Source organism: Plecotus auritus (assembly GCF_963455305.1).
Source record: "Plecotus auritus genome assembly, chromosome: 7".
Lineage (NCBI taxonomy): Eukaryota > Metazoa > Chordata > Mammalia > Chiroptera > Vespertilionidae > Plecotus > Plecotus auritus.
This window is the reverse complement of record NC_137774.1, coordinates 10,225,813-10,249,829: the sequence shown is the minus strand read 5'-3', so window position 1 is coordinate 10,249,829 and position 24,017 is coordinate 10,225,813. Positions and strand designations below refer to the sequence as shown.

Below are 24,017 nucleotides of genomic sequence, written 5' to 3'. Positions count from 1 at the left end.
TCAAAGCTCTGTCATCAGCAAGTCTTATCAGCATGCCTTCGACATCTTCATCCAACTCGCGGGTAAAAGACCGCCCGCGCTGGAGCCCGGGATGAATTCCTGTGGCTCAGCACGGCCAGGGACAGCGCCAGCATGTCCTACGCACTTCTCACATGCCCGGGGCCACGCTCAGCCCTTCCCTTTCACTGCCTGATTGCAGTGGGTTTTAGCCTTTTTCATCTCAGGGCACACATAAACCAATTACTAAAATTCTGTGGCACACCAACAAATACATTATTTTGCCGATCTGACAAAAAATAGATATAATTTTGATCCACTCACGCCGGATGGCTGTTTTTGTGTTGGCTGTTGTCATTTTTTTATTTGACAAGGGAAAAGAAGTCAGCCCTCGCACTGAAGAGTCTCGCGTTCGATTCCTGGTCAAGGCATGTGTGGGAGGCAACCAATCAATGTGTCTCTCTCACATCAGTATTTCTCTCTCTCTCTCTCTCTCTCCCTCCTTCCCTCCCTCCCTCCCTTGCTCCCTCTCTCCCTCCCTTCCACTCTCTTTGAAAATCAACAGAAAAAATATCCGCAGGTGAGAATTAACAACAAAACAAAACAAACCAAAAATAAGTCCGTGCCCCTGACTAAATAGTCAGGTATTGCATGTTTTAAAAATTCTTGCAGCACACCGGTTGGAAATTGCTGCCTTATTTAATTCTCACAACAAGTCCTGTGAGTGGGACCCATTATTATGTCCAGTCTACACATAGACAAACAGCTTAGACACCAGACTACATTTCCTAGCCTCCCAGGCAGTTGGAAGTGGCCATAGACTGAGGTTTAGCCAATGGCATATGAGTGAAAGGGGTACAACCTGTTTCCAGGCCTGGCCCACAAGACCCTCCCATGTGAGCTCTCCCGTGCCCTTTCCCCCTTCACGTTGGCTGAAAGGCAATGACCCTGGGGGTGATCTTGGAAGGCACATATTGAAGATGGCAAAATCTCCATTAGCCCAGGTCCCTGAAGGACTACATGAAGGAGGGCCATTCCACTAAAACCCACCCAATACTGTTCCAGGAGAAAGAAAGATATGTCTATTACTTTTGAACCATTATATGATTTGTTATAGCAGCTACCCTCACTAATCAATTAGCCACCTCAACGGATACTACTGGCTTTGGCATTTTTATTAAAAAGAGGCTCTGGGAGATTAAGTAACTTATCTTACAGCTATTTTGTGGCAAAGCAGGACCTACTCATGTCTGACTTGAGCCTTTGGGTCCCACTGCATCTCACTCCCACACCGGATGAAGCATAGTATTGGCCTTAACTTCCTGCAAGAGGCCAGGGCAAGAAGAAGGGGCAGAGGGAAGCCAAGCAAGAGCAAGTGTACGGGGGTAAGGAGGGGCCTGGCCCACCTAATGCCTGGGGAGCTCTGGGAGCTGGGCAGGGAGGCCCCTCATGGCCAAGCTGGAGCCCCTGCAGGCCTGGTGTACAGCTCAGCCAGGCACCACCCCAAAAAGGCAGGAACCCCCTTCAAAGTGGGTGGAGAAACCTGCCAGAAGCAATCTATCATCCCCCAAGCTCTCGCAAGTGAGCAGTGTAATAGGTTTGCTAACAGGGCGGGGGGTAGTGAGACTGTGTGTTTCTGGAGAGCCAAGGGCCCCAGGAAGCTATGGACCAGACACTCATATGACAAAGGCTTAAATCCATCCTTTCATTTTTTCTGCCTCTGTGCTTTTTTCTTCCTTTTATTTTCCTTTAATGTCTCAATAAAGTTTGGGGTTTTTAAAATTCCAACCCAGCTCCTATGTGGTGAGTGAAAAGGGCAAGGAGAGAACAGGAAAGTCAGGTAATAGAATTCTCTGGGCTGGGCAGCTGCCCAGTCTGCTTGGAGATGGCACCTGAGTTGTCACCACGCTTTCACACCTGGAGTGATGGGTGGCTGCAGCCAGCTTGTTTCTAAGTGGGATGACCCCTCATTTCGTCTCAGCTACAAGGGCGTGGGAATCTTTGCATACGTGCCACCAGGCTGTGTGGGCCCAAGGCTGAGGAGCAGGGGACTTCTCAGGAGCCCCTTGCAAGAGATGCAATTAAATATGACGTGGTGGGGGAGCTGGGCTCCTCTGAGCAACATCTCCCAGCTCCCTGAGTCACTGTCCAGTTGAACCCATGCCCCCCCCCCCCCCGGAAAGAACGGCAAAAATCTTAATACTTGGCACCGATGAGGAAGCCACAGCACAGAGAAGGGCGGAAACTGCCCCGATCACACAGCCTCTGGTGCTGCAGCAGGACCTCAGGTCCCCTTGTGCCCGGTGCCATCATGAAGGAGGCCAGAGCAGGGCCTCTGTCTCTGACCCGGGAAGGCTGCAGTAGGGTGGGGTGCTCACACAGTGGACCAACAGTGAAAGGTAGCTTCTTCCTTCACCGGTGCCAGACAATCGAATCTTGGCCAGACAGCTATTTGCTAAATTTGGTTCAAAGACTGTCTTCTGTTAACTCTTCCACAGCTAAGCATTTGGGGGTGGGGTGTTCTCTATTCCTCATTCCTTCTGGAAAAGCCAGAGCTGTGCTAGGAGGGGAGGAGGATTTCCCCTTGGGTATCCCTGGCCTCCGAGATTAGGGAATTGGGATGCTGGCAACTGTAGCTGGTCAGCACCAAGCTGACCAAGCTAGCAACACCTGCTCCTCCACCTGGATACTCTACTGGAGGGTCAGTTCACATGTCACAGGCCAGGATGAAAGCAGACAGACGGCAGAGTGAAATCAGGCAGCTGGCCACGTGAAAGCAAGGCTGCAGGCCACGGGGTATCCAGACTGTGGACCATTAGGAAGAAAGACCATAGCAAAAGCAGGCATCAAGCCAGAAAAAGAGAACTCAGGAATTGCGCCAGATGGCCAAAGGTTTGTGGGTCACAGAGAAATCAGGCCACGCAGGAGAAGGAGAGCAGACTTCAGAACAGACCAACGTCATCTGTGATTCAGAAGGAAGGGAGCTGTGCCTCAGCAAAAGCAGGTTGCGCGCCGCCCCGGCCGGCCTCACCCCCAGCCCTCCCTCCACCGCCAGGCCCAGCCTCACTTCAGCTGCTGGGTGATGAGCTCCTCGTCGTTAAGGTAGCGCAGCCGCTCCTCCTCCACCAGGGTGCGCTGTCGCTGCAGCGGGTCCTCGTGCCGCCGCGCCGCCTCGGACACGCGCATGCTCAGCTCCGCCTCCGTGCCCTTCAGCAGCGCGCGCAGCGACTCGAGGTTCTGTAGCTGTCGAAGGCAGATGGACCGATGGACCGGGGTGGGAGGGGATGGAGGCACGCATCAGGGAAAGGGCCAGGACGAGGCAGGTAGAGGACAGCCCCAGGCCGGGCGGGCTCCGCAGCATATGCGGCTGCTTGGCTGCGGCCGTGAGCAGCAGCAAAAGGCTGGGATGGTGGGGGGCAGAAGCCGAGGGCTAAGTTCTGGGGAACAGAGGAAGGAGGAGAGAGGCATGGGGGGTAGTGGGGGGAGGGGTGCTGAGTGGCCCAAGCAGAAGGTGCGGCTGCATGACTGTGAATGTGAGCAGCGGCGAAGCGGTGGGATGGTGGGGGGCGGAGGACAAGGTTACTGTGCTGGGTAAATACAGAGGCAAGGAGAACAAGGTATTTGGGGGACAAGGAGTGGCCCTATGTAGGGCCCTGCCGACCATGGCTGTGGCTTCGAGAGCACTGGGGTTTGATAGAGTTTCCGTGGCTGGAAGGGGTCGACTAACTTAACCCTCGAACCCAGTTCTAAGGCCTAGTTGGGGCAATGGTGGGGGTGGGCGAGATCTTATATGTTGCCCAGATGGCAACTCTCTGCCCCCCTCCAGCCTGTCTCTGCTCATTATTCTCACCTGACGGGCTCTAGGGCCCTCTGGAGGAGCGGGCACAGCAATGCCAGGCTCCTGACTGGTGGGACCATCTGCCAGTCGGGGCAGGGTGGGGGAGGGAAAAGGGGGACTGGGGCATCCTCGAGTACTAGCCTTGCGGGGGGGGGGGAGGGAGGGGTGCGGCTCCATGGGCTGGATGGGGGTTCCAGGAGTGCGGTAAAGATTCAGGGACGGGGAGGAAGGGCTCAGTGACGGGGACACAGCCGAGGGATGGGCTTGGTCAGGGCACAGAGATTCAGCGAGGGGGCAGAACTCGAGGAAGGGGAAGGGGAGAAGCGTTCGGAGAGGGGCCCAGTGATCCGCAGGAACTCGATAGAGGGAGTAGGGGATGGGGCTGGACTTCCGGGGAAAAGTTTCGGCACAAGTGGGTGGGTTCTGACGGGGCGGGAAACGGGGCGGGGCCCCGGAGGGGGCGGTACCTGGAGCTTCCGCAACTGCTGAAGCTGGCCGCGCAGGTCGCTGGTGCTGCTCTGGAGGCCACGCAGGTGCAGCTGCATCTGCAAACGGCTGATGGCAGCGGGCTGTCCCGCGGGGGTGCTGCTGACTGAGGGTGGGGGAGGGCCGGACACTGGGGTGGCCCCGCTGCTCCGGCTGCCTGACCCGCAGGCTGCAGAGGAACCGTGAGGATGGAAGAACAAACCATGAGCTTGGAGGGGTTGCGGCAAGGTCCCCCAACATAGTAGTGACAGAGGCACGTGGCTCTGGCTCCCTGCCCCAGATGGTAGTCAGCCCTCCTGTGGGGAGTCAGGGCAGACTTCTTGGGCTAAGGTGAACACTCATTTTCCTTTCAAGCCCGTGATATAGTATTGTTTACAGATTGGTAATGTGAAGCTCGGATAGTTTAAGGGGAAGAGAGAAGGGTCACTCACGTGCTGAGGGCGTGGCTGCTCCATTGGAGCCTTCAATCTTCTCGCTGTGGCACAGGAAAAAGATGGCCATCAGAGGGTCCAGGCTGGCCCCAGACAGTCAAAGCTGAGTGAGACCTAAACATACTCTCCAGTTCCCTGATCTCAGGATGGAGCCCCAGAGAGGAAGGGACTCACACCCAGAGTCACACGGTGAGACACTGGCAGAGGTGAGCCCTGGGCCCCTGCTGCCCACTTTCCCTCCCTCTTGCCCCAACCACAGGCCCTGCCTGGTGCTGGGAGAAGCCTCACCTGGGTGTCTCGGGCTCCGAACCTCGTAGCAGGGCACTCTGCACCAGGCCTGTGAGGCTGGCAATCTGCTTCTCCATGGCCTCCATGCGCTCCCTGGGGAGGATGGTGGCTTTGAGCAAACCCTTGTTCAGGCATGGGGTCCCTTCTGACCATTACTAAGATTAATAATTAGAGGAAATACCATTCCCTCCAGCCACCAGCACACAGACAATTCAAAGGGCCCCAACACCTAAGGATCAAGCCCCCCTTCCCATATAACATTGGTAAGCCTGTCTCCATCTGACAGTGACCCCCTCCCTCTGCAGTCTCCTCTCTCACCAGTGGCTCCCTAATGGGCCCCACCCTTGCCTGGTATGTCCTCTCTAAAGCCATCCCAGAGCCCCCAGCAGCCTGGAGGAATCCCTGTACACCCTCCCACAGGGAAGTACATGCATTTTTTTCAAGATAATATTTTTTACTTAAAGATATTTGAGCTTTCTGTCTAATAAAATATTTTTTCTTTTATGATTATTTATAGTTTTGTTGGTGCTTTCATTTACTTTTTTTTTTTTTTAGTACATGCATTTTTTTAATTTTTTAAAAATATACTTTTATTGACCTCAGAGAGCAAGGGAGTGGGAGAGAGAGATTGAAACATCAGTGATGAGAGAGAATCATCAACTGGCTGCCTTCTGCACGCCCCCTACTGGGGATTGAACCCGCAACCCCGGCATATGCCCTTGGCTGGAATCGAACCTGGGACCTTTCAGCCCACAGGCCGACACTCTATCCACTGGGCCAAACCAGCTAGGGCAGTACACGCATTTTTTAATGTGTCTCCCCCACTAAATAAGGCAGAACCGGGTTTGCCCAACTTGGCATTGACAGTGTCCAGTGCACTGCCTGCCACACAGGCCACAAGCAAGCTGTGTGAATGCAAATCACTCTCACCTCCCAACAGCACTGCCTGAGGGCAGCGGGGGACAGGTCAGTGCCCTGGTCGCCTCCTCCAGCCCTGCATCCTTAGGAAGGAGCTGCATGCTGAGCAAGAGTCGCCCCAATCGGGAGGCCACTTAACTGAATGTACCTCCTCCCCATCCCTATTTACCAGCACCCCCTCCCTGGTGAACTTCAGCAGGCCCTGTGCTGGACAGCTCTCGGCTGCAAATTCTGTTTGGGCAAGAAAGGCTCTAAAGATTAGAGCTGATTCAGCCTCGATTTGGGGTCAGGAAAACCGGCTCAGGGAACGAATGCAAACCCATGTCTCCAGAGTCCTTAGATAGGGCCCTGTGTCCACCCCTAAGTCCTTGTAGACAGAAGGAAAGTGGCATGTCCGTCTCTCCATTGCTTTCCCTGCCTCATTCAATATACTCTGGCGACCCCCCTAGACTACCCGGGGTCTACAAAGGACTCCAGAGTCCAGAGCACAACCCTCCACAGACTGCAGTGCCCCTCTCCACCCCACCCCCCACCACGGCCTGAGGCCTCGCCAGCTTCCCTTACCTGGTCTCTGTGTCCTTCGCTGGCACAGGCGGCCCGAACCCAACGAGCGGGCGCTCCCCAGGCCCGGGGAAGAGCTCGGGAGGGGGGACTCCGGCGGTCGAGGTGCCCCCGGCACTGCGGGCCTTGCCTCCCGGGCTCTCCGCGAAGACCGAGGAGGAGCCCGAGTCTTTGCGGAAGGATTGGCGAACCGGCGAGCCGCGGCTGGGTGGCCCTGAGTAGGGGCTGTGCGGCGGCGGGGGGCCTCCGGGGGGCGCGGCCACGTCGCTCAGCTTCTGCGGCGACGAGGGCGGCAGGCGGAAGCCGTAGCCGTCGCCGTAGAGGGGCCCGCCGCCCGCCGCCTTGTACAGGGAGTCCTCCAGGTCGGACTGCAGCGCGGCGGCCGAGTAGGTGCTGAGCGAGCGCACCGAGCCGCGCTTGTAGAGGCCGCCGGCCCCGGGGTAGGCGAACGGGTCGCCGGCGGCAGCGGCCAGGCTCAGGCGTCCCTCGTGGAGCAGCCCGTAGGGGTCGGCGTAGAGGCCCTCCCCCTTCACCAGCATCATGCCACCCGCCTTGCTCGCCAGGTCCTCGTCGGGCTTCACGTCTCGCCGCTCCAGGATGGCGCTGGGGCTGGGGCTGACGCCCTGGGCGGCGGGGGCGCCTCCCAGCCGCTCGGCCGCGTGGTGCACCGGGCTGCCCGCGTAGGAGGGCGGGCGCCCCCCGGCGTAAGAGAGGCGCGAGCGCGACGGGGAGCCCGAGGGCAGCCCGGAAGGCAGCCCGGGCGGCGGCGAGCCCGATGCCAGGTGCGGCGCGGGCGACAGGTTGTTGAGGCGCCGCGTGGGGGACGACTCCCTCGACGCATACACCATCTCTCTCTGTGCGGAAGACAGCCCCGGAACCCCACAGGGCTGGTCACACAGGGGGTCCCTGCTTGAGGAGCCAGTATCTCCCCCCTGACACTTAGGAAGTCCCTTCTGTCCTCTGCCTTCCCTCGCTCCTGCTGCACCTTGGGCCTCTCCCTCTCCAGGGCTCCCAGATGGAGGAAGAAGGGGCACCAGAGGGACAACCCGCAGCCCTATGGTGAGGGGTGGGGAAGCCCAACGGGATGGAATGGTTCCTGGAAGAGTCCTCTAGAATACCTGGGGGCCTGTTGGAGAAATCCGGAGCGGATGGGGGGGGGCGCTTATAGGGGAGAGGAGGGACTCCTCCATGACCCCACAATTAATGGAGGCCCCCTCTGCTTCAGTCTCTATGTTTCTTTCTCCAAAGCTGGCCCTGGTCCCTGATGTCAAGGGATTGTGCTCCTGGGCCCCATCTGCCCAGCCTCCCCCATGCCCTGGGCACCCCCAGTCATACCCGGAGGTCCCCGTTGGTGAGGTGTGAGCCAGGGAAGGCGGCATAGAGTGGCTCCTTCCTATAGATCTTGATAATACTGCGGTCCTGGATGTCCCTGGAGGACGGGAGGAGGTTCAGAAGTCACCATCCCCCAGCCCTGTGTGGAGCAGGGGCTGCTGCTCCAGGGAGAGGAAGAGGGATGGCGAGAGGGGCCAGGAGCCCCAACCCCTTCCTAACCCCTTGCTCAGTGGCTCTTCTGCCTCACGCTACCTGCCACCCACAAACACACCCAGCAGCCTCCACCCCGTCACCTTCCTGGGGCTCACAGCCAGTGTCAGGTTAGCTCAAGACTGGGAGAGCGCACAGAGGATTCAGAGGGGAGGAGGTGGAGCTGAGACGGCCGAGAAAGGGGGCGGGGCGGAGAGAGGAAGGGCTGGCGTTGGGTCGGGTCAGCAGGGGGCTAAGGGTTGACCTTCGAAGTCAAGGCCGCCACCGAGCAGTACCGGGAAGCCCACCCATTCTCCCCCCCTCCCCGCCCCCGCCGGGGCCACGCCCACCGGACGTCCTCCAGCTCGTAGAAAACGTTGCGAGCCTCGTCTTTGATGAGGATGGCGGTGTTGGGCGACTTGAGCATGCCCATGGTGAGCTTCTGCGGGAACATGTGCGCGATGAGCGCGTGCAGCGTGTCCAGGCTGCTGACCTCGTGTGTGATGTGCACGCGCCGAGTCTCTTCCCCGAACTGCAAGAATAGCACCCCTGCGAAGGAGACGCTGTCAGTGCGGCCGCCACCGCCTCCACGCCGCCCGCCGGGAGAGCGAGGAGGGCCTTCGGGGGCCACGCTGGTCCCGCAGCGGCAGGGCCTGAGACCCGCCCCCGGCCCCGCCCCGGAGTGCAGGTGCACCCAGGCGCTCCTCATGCTGCGGCCTCCCAAGGCACCTCCTTGGCCCCAGGCAGCTTGGAGCCTAGACAAGGAAAGGGGATTGGGGGCGGGAGCAGGTGGGACAGAAACTGAGGGAGAGTGGTTGCTGATGGGGAGAGAGGTGAGAAGGGAGGGTATGAAGGGGGGCTGCCGAAGAGGGTGAGTGAGAGGGCTAATGGAGAGAGAGAGAGGGCAGGGGGTGCTGAAGGGTGGGAGAGATGATGGGGAGGTGAGGGGAGAGAGCTGGAAGAGGGCCGGGAAGAGAAACCAAGGAGGGAGAGGCTCTGAGGGGAGGAGATCGCTGGGGTGGAGGGATGGGGTAGGGAGGCAGAGGCTTCTAGGAAGATGGCTGAAGAGAGATGAATGGTCCAGGAGAAGAGGGTTGCAGGGCTAGCGGAGCAGAGGGAGGAGCCACGGGGCAGGAGGAGGATGGTCGGCAGGCGGTACCTGGTGAGCGCAGCTTGCTCTGGCTGGCAGATCGGGAGAGGGGCAGGCTCTGTCGGAAGCGGTTCATCCTACTGAAGCCCAGAGGCAGCTCGGCCTCCGACATGGTCTCCAGCGACTCAGCTGAGGCGTAGGACAGCTTGGCTGCCTGGTCTGCCAGCCCTGGCTGGGCTCCCTGAGTGTGGCGTGAGCTGCGGGTCTGCAGGGGCAAGGCGAGCGAGAGGATTGGAGCAAGAGCCCTTTGCTCTGCCCGCTGCCCCCACCCAGGTCCGGGCAACCCCCCCAGCCAGCGACAGACACACACAGGAAGGTTTCCTGGATTCCAGACTTGGCTGTGTGGCTGCAGGGGAGTTCCCAGCCTCTTGGGGCCTGGGCCTCCCTGGGACACGCAGCAGGGAAGGAGTGGGCCAAGGACTCAGGCACCCTGGGAAGCCACACAAGAAACCATCTGAGCAGGAGCCATGGGCACGCCTGCTATTTTAAGCTTCCAAAGAACAACAACAACACAAATTTGTCACCGAGGTGAGTGAGCAGCAGAATCGTTGAGCAAATTGGGGCATTAGTTCCAGACATTAATTAAGCGGCGGGTTTGTGAGCGGCGAATTTATCCTTTGTGGCGTTCAGAGGGTTGGGTGGGGGCAGGAGGCAGGGCCCAGGGAGAAAGCAAAGAGAGCTAGGGACCCCAGGATCCCAGCTCAGGGGGGGGTGGGGTATGGGCCCTCACCGAGCTGTGCACAATGTCCACAGGGTTACTGGGAAAACCATCCCAAACCCCCCAAAGCCAGTTGGACCCCAGTTTCAAACAGATGACCTGCCTATTACATGCAGTGTACATGCTAAGCCTTGTGTGATCCACACGCATACATGGCATAAGTGCTGGGCCTTAGCCCCTCCCTGCAAGGCACATGCTGCCACACAGCCAACCAGCTAGCCTTCCCCAAACGCCTCCCCTGGAACCCAGCATAGTAGCCTCTTGTCCCAAAGCTGCAGCTGAAGGGAATACCTGTTTGGGTACTCTCTCCATGGGGAAGGAGTCACCCTCATTTCTACTGCTCTTAAAGAACCTGCTTTTAGGGCTGTCACTGAACCACAGCTCCTGCCATTCTGCCTCAGCCCATCCCCTCCAGCCTGGTCGTTGTCAGAAACTCATTTTTTTTTAAGGGAGAAAGATAATGAATCAGATCGACATCATTCCATGTTATGTTGCACGATAGACATATATGTACTATATAGACATATGTTATCAGGAAAAAATCATTTTGCCCAATTCTATTTTTCTATAAAATCAATTGCCTCTTTTAAACAAAACATCACTCAAAACGATTAACATTGGTTATCTCGGCATTGAGACAGCTTTCCCTCTGACGAGTTTGCATGTCATCCTTGCGCCAGGGCTGTGCTAATCTCCTCGGCGCCATTCACAGTTTGAGTATATGTGCTGCCGAAGTGAGCAGTCTCTTTTTACTTTATACATTTTCTGCTGGGTGAATTTTGCACAATCAGAATAATCATTTTTATAATAAAAAAAAAACAACACACTAAAAGTACCTCTAAAAAGGAATCATTTATTCTCCTCCCTAGCCCTCTTCTGCCCCAAATCCTGATTAACCCCTAATTAATCTCCATCTTCATATTCACTCAATTTAATGTTCCAATTGGATTAGCACTCTTGACATGAGAGAGCATCTTCCTCTGATGGGCAATGTGCCCAGCTGTCCCCAAAGTGGCCTCAAGGGCTGGGGATGTGGGAGGACACATTTGGAGACCTCAGGGGGGCTCAAGTACAATGCCTTAACCAGTGGGTGGGCATGGGTCTGGGGAGGAGGAAGGCAGTGTAGGAACTAGGTGGGGGGAGGAGGGCAGGGGATGCCTGTGCCAAGACTGATCTGGGCTGACCACCAATGCCAGCCTGTGCCCTCCTCTCTCACCTCAGCCCTGAGGCAGTGTAGAGAACCATGTCTGGTCTGGTGGTCATGAGGTTGCCAGGCAACTGCAAGGTCAGTGGTTGCCAGGCTGATGTGGATGAGGGGCGACAGAGTTCAGGCAGAATGAGCAGCTGGCAGGGATGAAGAACGAGGGGTGGCAACGGTGGCTTGGGGGGGGGGGCACTATGAGGTGCCAGGAAGAAGATGGAACAAGGGCTAGAATGAAGGGGATCCTAGGGACTGCTGACTCCTGAGAAGGCAAGACCCTGCCCAGGGGAGCCTGGGGAAAGACATGCCCGCATCCCCTGCCCCACCAGTTCCTGCCTCCATCCTGGCCCCCCACGGGCACCTTTCTAGTCTCACCGCCCTTGCAGAAAACCCTCTTGAGAAGAGAGAAAGCCTGTTTGCACTTCTCTCCGTCGTAGGGTGAGAACAGGGCAGAGAAAAGGGAGCCATCCAGAAGGACTTCCCGATTAGGAGGGAGATGGCAAGAAAACAAAACAGTAATTCAAGCAGAGCTTCCCAAAGGCAGGAAAGGGGCTGCCGTGGGAAGCAGTGAGCACCTGTCACTGGAGCTGTTCCAGGGGGCCCAGGACTCCCGGTCTGAGGTCAGGTGGAGGGAACCTTGAGTGAGGCCGTCAGACTAGCATCTGAGGCTCCCAAGCTCTCCAGCCTGGGGCAGAATCATTTGGGAACTTACTGTTTTTAATTCCTTACTAATTTTTAAAAATATATATTTTTATTGGTTTCAGAGAGAAGGGAGAGGGAGATAGAAACATCAATAATGAGAGAGAATCATTGATTGGCTGCCCCCTGCATTCCCCACACTGAGGATGGAGCCCACACCCTGGGTATATGCCCTGACCTCCTGGTTCATAGGTAGACGCTCAGCCATGCTCAACCACTGAGCCACACCAACTGGGCTACTTATTGATGAGAGAGAGAGAGAGAGAGAGAGAGAGAGAGAGAGAGAGAGAGAGAAAGAGAGAGAGAGAGAGAGAGAGAGAGAGAGATTGAATTCTTGTTCCACTCACGTATGCATTCATTGGTTGATTCTTGTATGTTTCTTGGCATATTGAGACGACGCTCTAACCAACTGAGCTACCCGGCCAGGGCTTCATTTGGGAACTTTTTAAAAACACTTTCAAGGTCCCCACATTCACTGAATCAGAATCTCTGAGGGTTGGGGCCTGGGGTTCAAGATCTTTTTACAAGTCCCCAAGGTGATTCTGATTTGGGAGTCAAGCAGCGTCCATGATTCTCAGAGAGAATGAGGTACGCTATCATGTAGGGCTCCCTCGGAGCCAGGCGCTGTGCTTGGGACGTGCAGTATCTCATTTCTTCTCTCTGCACAACAGCTCTATGATGCAGTTGTTGTGCCATTTTACAGAGGAGAAACCGAGGCCCATGGGGGTTACGTAACTCGCCTCAGGTCACCTAGCTAGTTAGTAGCAGACTGGAATTCACCACCAGATGGTCTGGCTCTCGGATTAAACCACTACACGCTACTGTCCCCTCCAGAAAGGCCATGACTCTATTCCATGATTCTCTGATTCAAGGACGTCTTCTCTCTGGGAGAATGCGTGCCAACAAGATGCTTGGAGCAAGATGACACTGGGGAGTCTGGGATGGATACGCCCCGCCCCCTGTCATGATGCTTGGGACTTGAGGGGCTGGAGACTAGGCCACAAGCATCAGTCTAACTGGTTCAGCTCTGGGCCTGGGTGCCAGGAAAGATGGCAGAAGCACCCAAAGGGGCTCTCCCAGGGCCGTAGGATACCCTGGGAGGGGCAGACAGCTCCTCAGCTTTAGGCAGTCCAGTCTCTCCAGAGGAGGCAGGAAGGCACCCATCCCTGAGCTCAGCCCTCCACGTGGGCAACAGGTTTGGGTGTAGTCTCTTGCCCGGCACTGACCAGCTCCCCATAGAGGGAAGTAAGAACAGGATGAGGGGCCCATCTTAGTCACAGGCCTCCCTGGAAGATGGAGTTTCAGGATCTGAGTTCAGAGAACAGGCCCCTCCACAAGATTATGGGATCCAGCCTCAGAACCAGCAGTCCTGGCCTGGGAAAGCCTGAGGATCCCCAACTCAGATCCCCCTCAGAGGTGGCCCAAATTCCAGCACCGGATCCACAAGCCCCTGGCAGGTGAACCCAGAGTCTCTCAAAGCAGCAGCCACAGCCTGCACCCCAAAGCCCTCCGCCCGCACCAGAAGGTCCCGTGCAGTCGCACACCCCTGTGCAAAGCGTGTGCAGGGAGGGGTAGGGTGGGAGAGCACATGCAGTTGTCATGGAAGCAGAAGCACCACACACTGACCTTGAAACTCCAGTAGTTTGGCTGCTGATGGAAATAAGAGAAGAGATGGTTATGATGGGGTTGGGAGGGGAGAGTAGGGCAGGGGTGGGTTAGAGACCTTTGGCGCTCAGCATCCAGCCCTGGGACAGGGGCCCTCACCCCTCCCAGGAGCAGGAAGGAAGCTATGCCTGGGTACATCCCATTCTCTACTGAGACCCAGGACGGCCCTGAGCAGGCTCCGGGCCTGCTAGTGGGGGAGGGGAGAACCCCTCTGGGTGTTTACAAGCCGCGCATTCTAGTCACAGTAACTGTCCTCAGAGAGGTACAGATGGGAAAAGACGCCAATGACCGATGACCGATGACCGTGGTATAGGGAACCCAGGAGACCCTGACAGAGATGAACTGGAGCTGCAGGGTCAAGGAAGTGGCAGCTGGTTGTGGCAGGCCAGGAAGACTTCCCGGAAGAGGTGGCATTTAAGCTAGGTCTTGAGAAATGAGTAGCTCAGATTGGATAAAGGGATGCTGAGCAGAGGGGACAGCGTGGGCAAGTGCCCTGGGCCAGGCAAGAGGAGAGTGTGTTGAAGGAATAGTCCATTGTCCAGTCTGGCTGAGGTGCAGGGTCTGGGAAAGTAGCAGATTAGGCTACAAAGAGGGGGCTGGGGCCAGATGAGTGGGCTTAAATGCTGAGCAAAATTATGTAGATTTAGTAGGTTGGATGAGTGAAGGCATCTGAGTGAAGCACCGTGAGGTCAGAACTGGACCCCAGGAGGGTTGATGGGGCAGGTAGTGGAGGGAGGCCTGAGACCAAGGCCAGGGCAGGGAGGCCTGTCAACATAATAGACCTGGATTATAGAGAAAGGTGGACAGATGCCAATCACCATACAGCACTGGGCAATGGGAGGGAGTTGGGGTAAGTGGGAGCATGGGCAATCCCCTGTGGCCGGATAGATGAAAGAGGAGGGCTCCCTGAACCTCTAAAATGGATGGGGGCTCAGATTCCTCCTCATTCACAATAACCTGGGGTCGCCCTGCCTTCCCTGGAGGCCAGAAGGCCCTTTCGGATTGCTAAGGACAGGAAGGAGTGGCCGGGGGCTTGGCTAGTTCTTGGCAAAGCTGAAGGCACCCTGCTGACCGGTGCCAGCCTCAGCAGGAAGACAAGAGGCAGCAGATGGCCTGGCCCTGGGGTGCCTGGCACCAGCAAACAAGATGCCCCAAGCCTCAGAGCCACTGGCAGAGAAGAGGGACACTGAGGGGCCCCAATGGGAGAAGAAAACAACATTAGGGCATCCTGGGCCATCTGAATGCTTTCAAGACAGAGAGGAGTTGGACAGGGGCTGTGTGGAGGGGCCTTCCTGGAATGGAGGTTTGCCCTGAGTTAGACCTTTAGGGTGAGGGTGGAATAATGAGGTTCACCCTCCAGGGCCACCCGCATCTGAGCCACAATCCCCAGCTCTCCTTTTGGCATCGGCTCCCAGAGATGCAAAAAATAGTAACATGGCAGGCAGGGGAAGGGGACAACAAAGGCTGTGCCCTAGCCAGTGCCGGGAACAATCTATGGACACATGCCACCCCCATCGGTGCCAGGGGATGCCCACAGGTGCTGAGGGGAGGCGCGGGGCTGGAGTAACAGGCTCTTGCCACAGCTGCCTGTGGCCTTGGGAAGGGGAGGGGCCAGCAGAGCCAGGCAGAGGGCACAGGAAGGTTTATGATGAGAGTCGTGTCTGCAGCCCCAGGGATGATGGACGGCTCTGCAGAGAAGGCTGCTGTCCCTCATCCACCACCACCATTACCCTGTGCACACAGGGCCCCCCACAGCGCCCGGCAACACGCAGGCCCCACGCTGAGCCCATGCACAGACTCGAGAAGGACGTCACCGCAAGCACATCCAGAGCAACAGAACACCCCCCAAAAAGACACAAGCATCCCTCCAGGGTCAGAAACAGCCCCGGAAACAAGCAAACTCAGAGACAGAGCTATTTGTTCGTAGACCACCCTCACGCATACACACTCCAGTCACAAACAGAGGCACTGGCACCATTCACACCCCCCACCAATGTCCCCGACAGGGTCACAGAGCCCACTCACGTATGTGTACAGACACACACCAGATGCAGAAACACAGGAAGCAGGGCACACACATACAAAGAGAGTCTCATCCCTCCTCCCCGCCACCAGCGAGGTCAGGGGCCTCTGGCCACCTCAGCCACTGTCCCATGCCTATGATGTCCCAAACATCATGTGCCAGGTGGGTGCACTCCTGATTCAAAAGAGGCAGAAGATGGCCCCCTCCATCCAGCCCCCAATGTCAACACATCCAATTCGGCGGGTGCAGATGGCTGGGGCCCACCTCGTGCCTCTGGGAGGGAGACAGGGATGGGACCTGCCCACAGCCACACTGGCTATGCCCTCAACACGGGCCTACCTCGGGGTCCCAAGGCTAGGCACATCCATGGGGCAGTCAGACCTGCAAGAGAGGGGTTACAAGCTGGGGCCAGGGGCAAGGACTGAGTGGCATCGGTGCCACCGGAGAAGCCAGGCAAGTCCCAGTAGAGGGTAAAGATGGGGGAGTTGCTTTGCTTGTGCTTGGCGAACTTGGAGTGAGGCTACCATCACCGTGCCGGGACTTGGGGCTCTGCCTATAGAGCACACTGACTGGATCCTGCCCATCCTCCTCTGGAAAGTGGGAGGAATGACCCTCTTCCACGTTGGCCCCATCGGGAATGAGACAGTCTCCTGGCAACTCAGTGTCCTTGGAGGGGGAACTTAGGGGAGGTCCTTGGGGATGCTCTCTCTTCCCAGGGTGTGAAACCCCTGGGACAGCCTTGAGTGATGGAGCAGAGGGCTCCTCCCCCGTTCACTAAAGTGCGGCTCTCCCCATCCAACCTCCAGCACCCTTTGCCTCCTCACCCTTTTCCTGGTTGTCTGGTGCTCCTGCGAAGCCCATCACAGTGCCTGGTATATAGCAGACCCTCAACAAATATTTGACTATGAATTAATGCCAAGAAAATGGGACCAGCCCTAACTGGTTTGGCTCTGTGGATAGAGTGTTGGCCTGTGGACTAAAGGGTCCCGGGTTCAATTCCAGTCAAGGGCATGTACCTTGGTTGCCAGCTCAATCCCCAATAGGGGTTGTGCAAGAGGCACCTGATCGATGTTTCTCTCTCATTGATGTTTCTAACTCTCTATCCCTCTCCCTTCCTCTCTGTAAAAACCAATAAAATATATATTTTAAAAAAAAATGGGACCAGCCCACGGGTAGAGGGGGATCTCTCTGAATACTCTCATCTGGCACCACTCCCTCCGTCTCCTGGTACCCAGCCCTGCTCAGCCTCTGGGCCCTTTTCCTAGGGGTTTCCCAGCACAAACCCCCTGGAAGGAGGGCAGAGGACAGGAAGGGCCCAGGAGAGATGGGGCTCCCCAGCCCAAGCCAAAACCTCCAATACCTCTCGTCAGGGAGGGGTCTCCCTCCCAGCAGACAGTGAGGAGGCCAAATAACGGGTTGAGTAGGGAGACCCCACCATGGCTAATCAGAGTAGGAAAGACTCCTACAGGGGCCAGGGAACTGCCAGCTGTTATCAGAGGATCACCGAAGCCCTCCTTCACTCTCTAGGGAGAAGGCTTTCAGAAACAGGGAAGGGGAAGCTGCTGAGGACCCAAGGAAGCAAGGCCAGGGAGTCCTCAAACCCCCTGGAGAGAAGAGAAAACAGCCTCTTCCCTCTGGGAGATGGGGAGTTAACGCCCTCCCTCCCCCGCCCTGGGGGTCCTTCGTGGGGTTCTTCCTTTCCCTGGCAGCTGCTCCCCTCTCCCCGCTGTTCCTGAGAGGGAGGGGTTGTGCCCCCTGGGAGCCTTAACCCAGCCTGACAGCTGAGGTCTTGCCCCTCCCTGGGCAGATGTCCCCTGTATGATAGGTGAGTGCCTGACCCCTCCTTGACCTCGAGCCCCTACAGCGCATCCTCAAGGGAGGGCAGACAACCAATAGGTCTCACCCCGTCTCCTTACGCCCCTGGCTCGGCTACACCGGCGCACACACCCACCTCTCAACTCCTGTGAGCACGCGTCCCCGTCAACACCCGACCCCCTAGGCTGGGGCCACAGAACGCGCCCTGCGGGCGCCACCTCCCAACGCGACGCACATGCATGACCCTCCCCTTGGTGTGCCCCCGACACTCATTTCCTAACCCTTCCCAATGCAGAGTGTGTGTGTGTGTGTGTGTGTGTGTGTGTGTGTGTGTGTGTAAGGAGGCGGGAGGGGGGAGGCTGCTGTGGGACCTGCGCGGGGGGGGGGGATGAGGTGCACCCCCGGAAAGGTCATGACTTTACGAGGTTGGGGGAGGGGGCGCCCACGGCATTTCGGGGTGGGGGCCCGGCCCACGCCGAAGGCTGTAAACCCGGTGGGGGAGGGAAGGGGGCGTTTCTCAGGGATCTGGAACCGCAATGGCCTCCGCAACCCCACCCCCGACGGCCCCTCGCAGCCTCGGAGCGCCCCCCCCCCATCTCCGTGTCCCCGCTCCCCGCATTGCCCGAGGCGGCGACCCCGACACCCGCAGCCGCTCCGCGACTCTTACCTGCGGCCACAGGTGTATGCGCGGGGTGCCCCCAGCCCCAGGTTCCGCGTGGGGCCGGGGAGGGAGGGCGGCCCCTACTCCCACCCGCCCGGGCTCTCCCCTCCCCCGGCCACCTCCGCAGCCGCAGCCGCCGCTGCCGGTGCCCTTTGCTGCAATGCGAGAGCCGCCGCCGCGGAGCGGGCCCGGGCCCCGGTCGCCTCGGTAACCACGACTCCACCTGGCGCGGCGCGGCGCGCCTCCGCGCACATCCTCTCCGGCCCCCTCCCCGGCGCGGCCCCGCGGGCGCAGCCTCGCCGAGGAGCCGCGGAGGCTAGTGGCTGCGTCGCTGCGGTCACCCGATACTCCGGCCCTCCGCCCGGGACTCGGGTTGCAGAAGGGGGAGGGCGGTTAGACAGCCAGCCTAGTGGAAGCGGGGGAGGGGCTGTGGTTTGAATCTAGCCTCTGCCCCGGCCCCAGGGTCCTCGCCAGGCCCCGCCCCCAAAGGTCTGGGTAGGGTCGGAGAGGGGAATGTCCTGCCCCCTGACCCGCCACCCAGTGAGCTCCCAGCCTCTCCCACCAGGACGCTTGCACCGTGGCCTTTAGTTCTACCAGGACTCAATTCCCAGCCAAGTCTGGGAGGCCTACGATGCCTGCCTCCTTGGTGGTTTCTGATCCTGCTCGGCTGTGTGACTGGCATTTGCTGAACGCTGGTCCTGCGCTTCACAAAAGGGGCCTCAGACTCCTCCGTGGGGATTGGAAGCCTTTGATACGCACTAAATATCAAGTGACGACAGAATCCTGGGCACAGCCCTTTTCTCAGTGACTCCAAGGTTCTGGGGCGAGGGTCCCTTCAAGCTCTCCTTCCTCCGTCAGAGGCAGATGTGGGCAGGCCTAGAACCCCTCCTCTTGGGACAGTTGAGCTCACCAAGTCCAACTCACTCCTCTTCATCACCCCAACCCCATCCACCCCAAGACACTCCATGTGGGGAGGCCTCTGCATGCCCGAGGCACAGCCTGTGTGTCCTCTGCCTCTTCACCATCCCTCTTCCAGCCCCATTTTGGCCTCCACATGCACTTGACCAGGCAGGACAAGTCTGTCCCACTTGCCATTCAGTCTTGGGGGCAGACACATCTTTGTTCCCCGAAGTTCAGTCAAGATGGGGCAGGATGCCGGGAAAGGAAGTGGGCTGAATGCCCTGTGAGTGATGCCAAGGCATGCCAACCTGTTGCGAGACTTGAGTTCACTCAGCTAAACCGTCGGTGCTCCGGAGCCTCGCCCTTCCCTAGGCTGTGCCCTTTGCTGCAATGCGAGAGCCGCCCTTGACTTCTAATTCTTACAAAAGTCAAGGCTTGCTGTGAGCTACCCATTGGCTCCCCTGCCTCTACACCTCCTCTGCCGCCTAAAGCTGAACACCAAGCCGAAGCCCCTCGGGGCTGCCCTTCCTCCTGGCAACTCTGTCTCCCTGACCCCTCCTCCCCGTTGGGTCCTCAGATGCCTAGCTTTCTGCCATAGCCATGTTCTGGCCTGAGCTGAGGGCCCGAGCCTGCCTAAGCGTGGCCCTGTCTAAGATAAGATCCATCTTCTCCTCAGGGAGACAGGCCTGATGGAGAAGCAGGAAACAACTTCAGAACAAATGCCCAGCTGCCAACATCCTCTTAAAGTTCTGAAACTGAGCCCTGAACGTAGCAAGAAGGGTGGGGGAGAGACCTCATGAAGGACTCCCTGATGACAAGGCATCAAGGAAGGTTGGGTCTGCTCAGAGATGGAAGGGTGGGGGTGGGGGGATAGGGGAACGAGATGACCTGCAGCCGGTGGGAATTATGTTCAGGGCATAAGACTCCTGGGGAAGGGACTCCTGTTTAAAGAAGAAAAGAACACAAAAATTTTTTCAAAACCTGAGTATTCCCCCTCAAAAAATTCCTTCCCCAAAGCCAAACCTTGGCACAGGTTTGGAGAGGGAGTGATAGGAATTAGGCAACCAGGGGGCAGAAAACGGGGTATAAGGGTCTCCTGAAAATGGGAGACTCCTGCCTAAGAGAAAAGGACACAAAATAAAACTCCTGGATACCCCCCTCCAAAAAAAAAATCCGCCCCAAAGCCAAACTCCGCCACGGGTTTGGGGTTGGGGTGGAGGTGGGTGACTCACCTGGGCCGGCTGGCCAGCCCCGGAGGGGGCGGAGTCGCCATGGAGGTGGGAGCAGAGGGAGCTGAGAAGGCACACGGGGTCCACGGTCCAGCCGCCAACCTGTGTGTGCGAAGGGGGGGAACACCCCATTAGGGGGAGCGGGCAGGAGCCGCTGGGGGGCTGTGACGGGGCAGGAAGGGGCATTCTCTCACGCTGCAGAGGGACCCTGCAGCACTGACTAGTCCCTTACGGAGGGAGGGGAGGCGGGGTCTCTAAGAGCCCTCGGTCTGTTTCTGCATGTTTCCCTCCTGTCAGACTTGGGGCTCCCTAAGCCGAGGGGAGAAGCTTCCCCATCAGATATTCCTGAGGTCCTTTTCTTCACCTCTCGACCACCTCCTTGCACCCTCTGCCAGGGAGCTGCTCCCCACTTCTCCTCTCCTCCAGCTCTTCATTCCCTCCTCACTGGGGATGTCCCTTCCTACCTCACGGAGATGAGAACCATGGGCAGGGGTCCTCGCCCAGCGTGCCTCTTTCCCCACCCCGCCTTTCTCCCCGGCCTTCACAGAGGGATGACTCTTCTCCCACTTCAAAGCCACACCACACCTAAGGCTCAAAGCCCATCCCCTTCTGATTCCTCCAGGACTTTTCCCCCATGCCCTCTCCTCCCCCTCAGCGTCTTCAAATTCTCCCATCTTCATTCATCCCACAGATATTTGCTGAGCCAGCACTCCGCGGAGGCACTGAGCAGCCCATGGCCAGTGAACCGGCTGTAGGTCCCACCCCCTTACACTCTCAGGGAGGGAATGAATGAGTTGATGAATAAAGGAATGAATTTGAGAGTGAATGGCTGTGCTTTGATTCATTTCCTACGTATTTACTGAGTGCCTCCTCACTGCCAAAGAACATGCCAGACACGGATGAGGCCCTCAAACTCACCCACATCTTCTCTCACAGGCCTGCTGCCCCTTGTGGCCACCACCTTGGTTGCCTTCATCTTTTTTTTCTGGCTAAACCTCCCCAGCAGGTCTGCAGCCAAATATCCTGTCCCTTCACCACCTCCAATCTCCTCTGAAAGTGGCCATTAGCTCACCACACTTCAAGAAATGAGCTCTCAGTCCCCTCTGGACCCAAGTATCCTGGCCAGTCCCAATGGCCATTTCTCTCCCCATCCCTCCTGACTTCGGAAGTGCAGCGAGCCCTCCTGCGGGGCCTGTCTCCTCTCCCTCAGATGCAGAGCTGTTCTGGGTCCCCCTTCCCCAACTGCCATGGCCTCTTCCCTCTCAGACTCCGTTCTGCCTCAGTGGCCACGCTATGCACCAGGTCCCACTCCCATTCTGACTCAATCCTGCTCACCCCTCCTCCTGAAGCTGTGGTCCCTTTAGAGTCCTGAGCTGTACACAGTGTTTAACAGCCATCCTGTGAACACCCTACCCACTCCTCAAACTCTTCTCTCTGTTCCTGCCCCCACCCCCAAATTTCCCTCCCAATTCTCTCATTTCTGTCAAGGCACCAACATCTCCCTGTCACCCAGGTTTTTCTGTCTTTGCCTTCTAGACCAAGGCAGCAACCAAGCCTTGTTCAGTCTTCTTTCCAACGCCCCCTCCCCATCTTTTCCCTTTGTCCTCCATGACACACTCTTCTTCCTCTCCTTCTCCTGCCTCCAGCCATCCTTTTGTCCCCTCCTATTCACCCTGAAAAACAACCACAGCCCTTCTAGCTACCACCATCTGGCCCCACTTTTCCAGTCTGCCCTCCCCCCCGCCCCAGCCTTCTGCACCAGCCAGGTGGACCTCTGTGCCAGTCCCCAATCCAGCTATGCTCAAGTCTATGCTCCCCTCTGCTTCCCAACACCTTATAAAATATCCTTCTCCTTCTGATGCCTCATCAGTCCTCTTTCATCCGTCTAACACATAGTTTAGATACCTCCTCCTCCAGGAAGCTTTCCCTGACCAGGGCGGCCCTTCTGACCCCCCTCCTCCAAACCCTCTCCCAATGACTGTGCTCCTCATATTTAAGTTTAACCATCCCTTCACCCCATCTAGATCACAAATGCCCCTGCTTCCTCTTCCCAAGCCAGAGCAAATAGAGGGTACCCACAGAGGGGGGCCCCTGAGGGTGGGGACCACATCTCCTTCATCTGCGACTCTCCCTATTCCAGTCAGAACTCTGCTAAAAGCAAAAGCCAGACAGAACTAGAGGTGACGTCAGGGGACAGATAAGGTACCAGAAATGAGCCAATGCATCCTTATCCCCTGCAGTGAGGATGGGTAGGGACACTCTTCCCCTTCCCCAGCCACACCCACCGGTGCCTGGAAAGGGGGGACAGAGCAAGACAGGCAAGGGAGTAGGGACTGACACCCCAAGGCTCCACGGAAAGGATGCTGATGGCATGGAGCACCCTCCCCTTGGTCCCTTCCTCCACAGTGGACAGCGCCTGAGTCTCAGCAGCCATCCAGGCACCTCACCCACATGGAACCGTAAGCAGAAGGCTAGTCCCAAGAGAGAACTTTCCTACAGACGAGAAGGTCAGGTTTGGATAGAGAGATGCATCCAGGAACCCAAGGATCTGGGAGAGGTTGACAAAGGAAGCACCCCTCACCCCAATATAGAAAGGAGACCAGACAGGCCCCGGACTAGAGGCAGGAGCCCCACCCCCTCTCTCAGCCTTACTAATGGCAGGAGAGAAACCAAGGCACAGAGAGAGGGGGCCTCTAGCTCAGGTCACACAGAGTCTTGGGGAAAGGATTGGGGGGTGGGGGGAGGTAAAAGACCCCAGGAGTTCAGGGCTCTGTTCCTGCCAGGCCTGGGGCACATCAGATCCAGCCTATTGAGGTTCCCACGGGGCCATATCACAGAGGTGCGGACCCCAAGCCTCTACTCCACCGCCGGATGGACCCTCAGGTTCAGAACAGTCAGTCCCCAAGGTGTTCCCTCGTCCTCCCCCACCGCACCTTTGGCCTCCAAGGCGAGCCTTCCTGCCCTCTGCCCAGTCCAACAGCCTGAGTTAGGCGCCCAGTCCGGTGCAGGCAGAGGTCTGGAGGCTGAGGCCCCATCCTCACCCTCCCCAGGCTCCAGAAAAGGCCAACAGGGGCAATTGCCCACCTCTCCCGCTCTTCCCTCTCTGCCCCAGACGCCTCTCAGAATCTGAATGAGCCTGGGGGCAGGGGAGCACGGGGCCAGACCCTCCCCCGCCAGCTGGCCCGCCCCCACCCCGCCCCAGCCAGCAGCCAGCCCCCACTCACCTGCTCCCGAATCCGGTCCTGCTGGCCACGCAGGGCCAGGGCGTGCTGGGGGTACTTGCTCTTCAGGTGGTCCATGAAGGCATCGCGCTTGCGCTCCGCGTCCGCCTTCTGGAGCCCGCTGAGCGCCTCCAGGCTCTGGGCTGCGATCACCGTGTGCCTGCGCTCGGACGTGTGCACCAGCCCCACGTTGGAGAAGCGCCGGCCCCCGCTGCCCCCACCGCCCCCGCCCCCCAGGGTCCGGTACTCCCGCGGGTACTCGGCATCGTCCGCAGACAGCATGGGGGGGCTGCTCCGCTCGGGATCTGCGGGAGGGGAGAGGGGACAGGGCGGGGTCACTGCGCGCCCGGCCTGGGCAGCCCCGACAGGAGTCACTATGGGGAGGGGCGGAGCGGGCCGGGCCTGGGAGGGCAGAGAGGCAGGGGTGAGGCCGGTGCTGCCCAGCCCCAACTGGAGGACAGAAGGAGCAGAGGGGGCTGAGGGGGAAGGGGAGCCTGGGGCATCGAGGAGGGTGGAGAGAGAGGGCAGGGTCCAGCTTCTTGCTCTTCCGCCTCGGGGTTTGGGGGGATGACTGCAGGTGAGGTCCTGTCCTTTAAGGCCAAAGAGGGTTTGGAAGCTGGGGTCCTGGGCACCTTTCTAGCCACACGTCCCTTTCTCCTTCTTAAGGCTGGTTGGCATGGGTGAGAGAAGGGGGT

The 24,017-nt window shown here is 58.2% G+C and overlaps 1 protein-coding gene across 16 annotated transcripts in view; it reads right to left on the bottom strand.

The window, feature by feature from the left end:
• SRCIN1 (SRC kinase signaling inhibitor 1) overlaps window positions 1-24,017 on the bottom strand; it is a 66,138-nt gene that overhangs the window by 17,409 nt on the left and 24,712 nt on the right. For 8 of the 16 annotated variants that reach the window (XM_080678571.1, XM_080678572.1, XM_080678574.1 and 5 more), the window contains 11 exons: window positions 23,326-23,627; window positions 20,105-20,203; window positions 13,435-13,458; window positions 9,200-9,395; window positions 8,391-8,589; window positions 7,855-7,948; window positions 6,523-7,373; window positions 5,041-5,133; window positions 4,753-4,796; window positions 4,303-4,490; window positions 3,065-3,240 (listed from right to left, as the gene is read on the bottom strand). In XM_080678571.1, the coding sequence (XP_080534697.1) occupies window positions 3,065-3,240; window positions 4,303-4,490; window positions 4,753-4,796; window positions 5,041-5,133; window positions 6,523-7,373; window positions 7,855-7,948; window positions 8,391-8,589; window positions 9,200-9,395; window positions 13,435-13,458; window positions 20,105-20,203; window positions 23,326-23,627 (2,266 nt within the window). Of the gene's footprint in view, window positions 1-3,064; window positions 3,241-4,302; window positions 4,491-4,752; window positions 4,797-5,040; window positions 5,134-6,522; window positions 7,374-7,854; window positions 7,949-8,390; window positions 8,590-9,199; window positions 9,396-9,500; window positions 9,613-13,434; window positions 13,459-15,835; window positions 15,878-17,978; window positions 18,331-20,104; window positions 20,204-23,325; window positions 23,628-24,017 lie in introns of those variants that run through there. The other 8 variants (XM_080678562.1, XM_080678570.1, XM_080678567.1 and 5 more) reach the window with 7 other exon arrangements.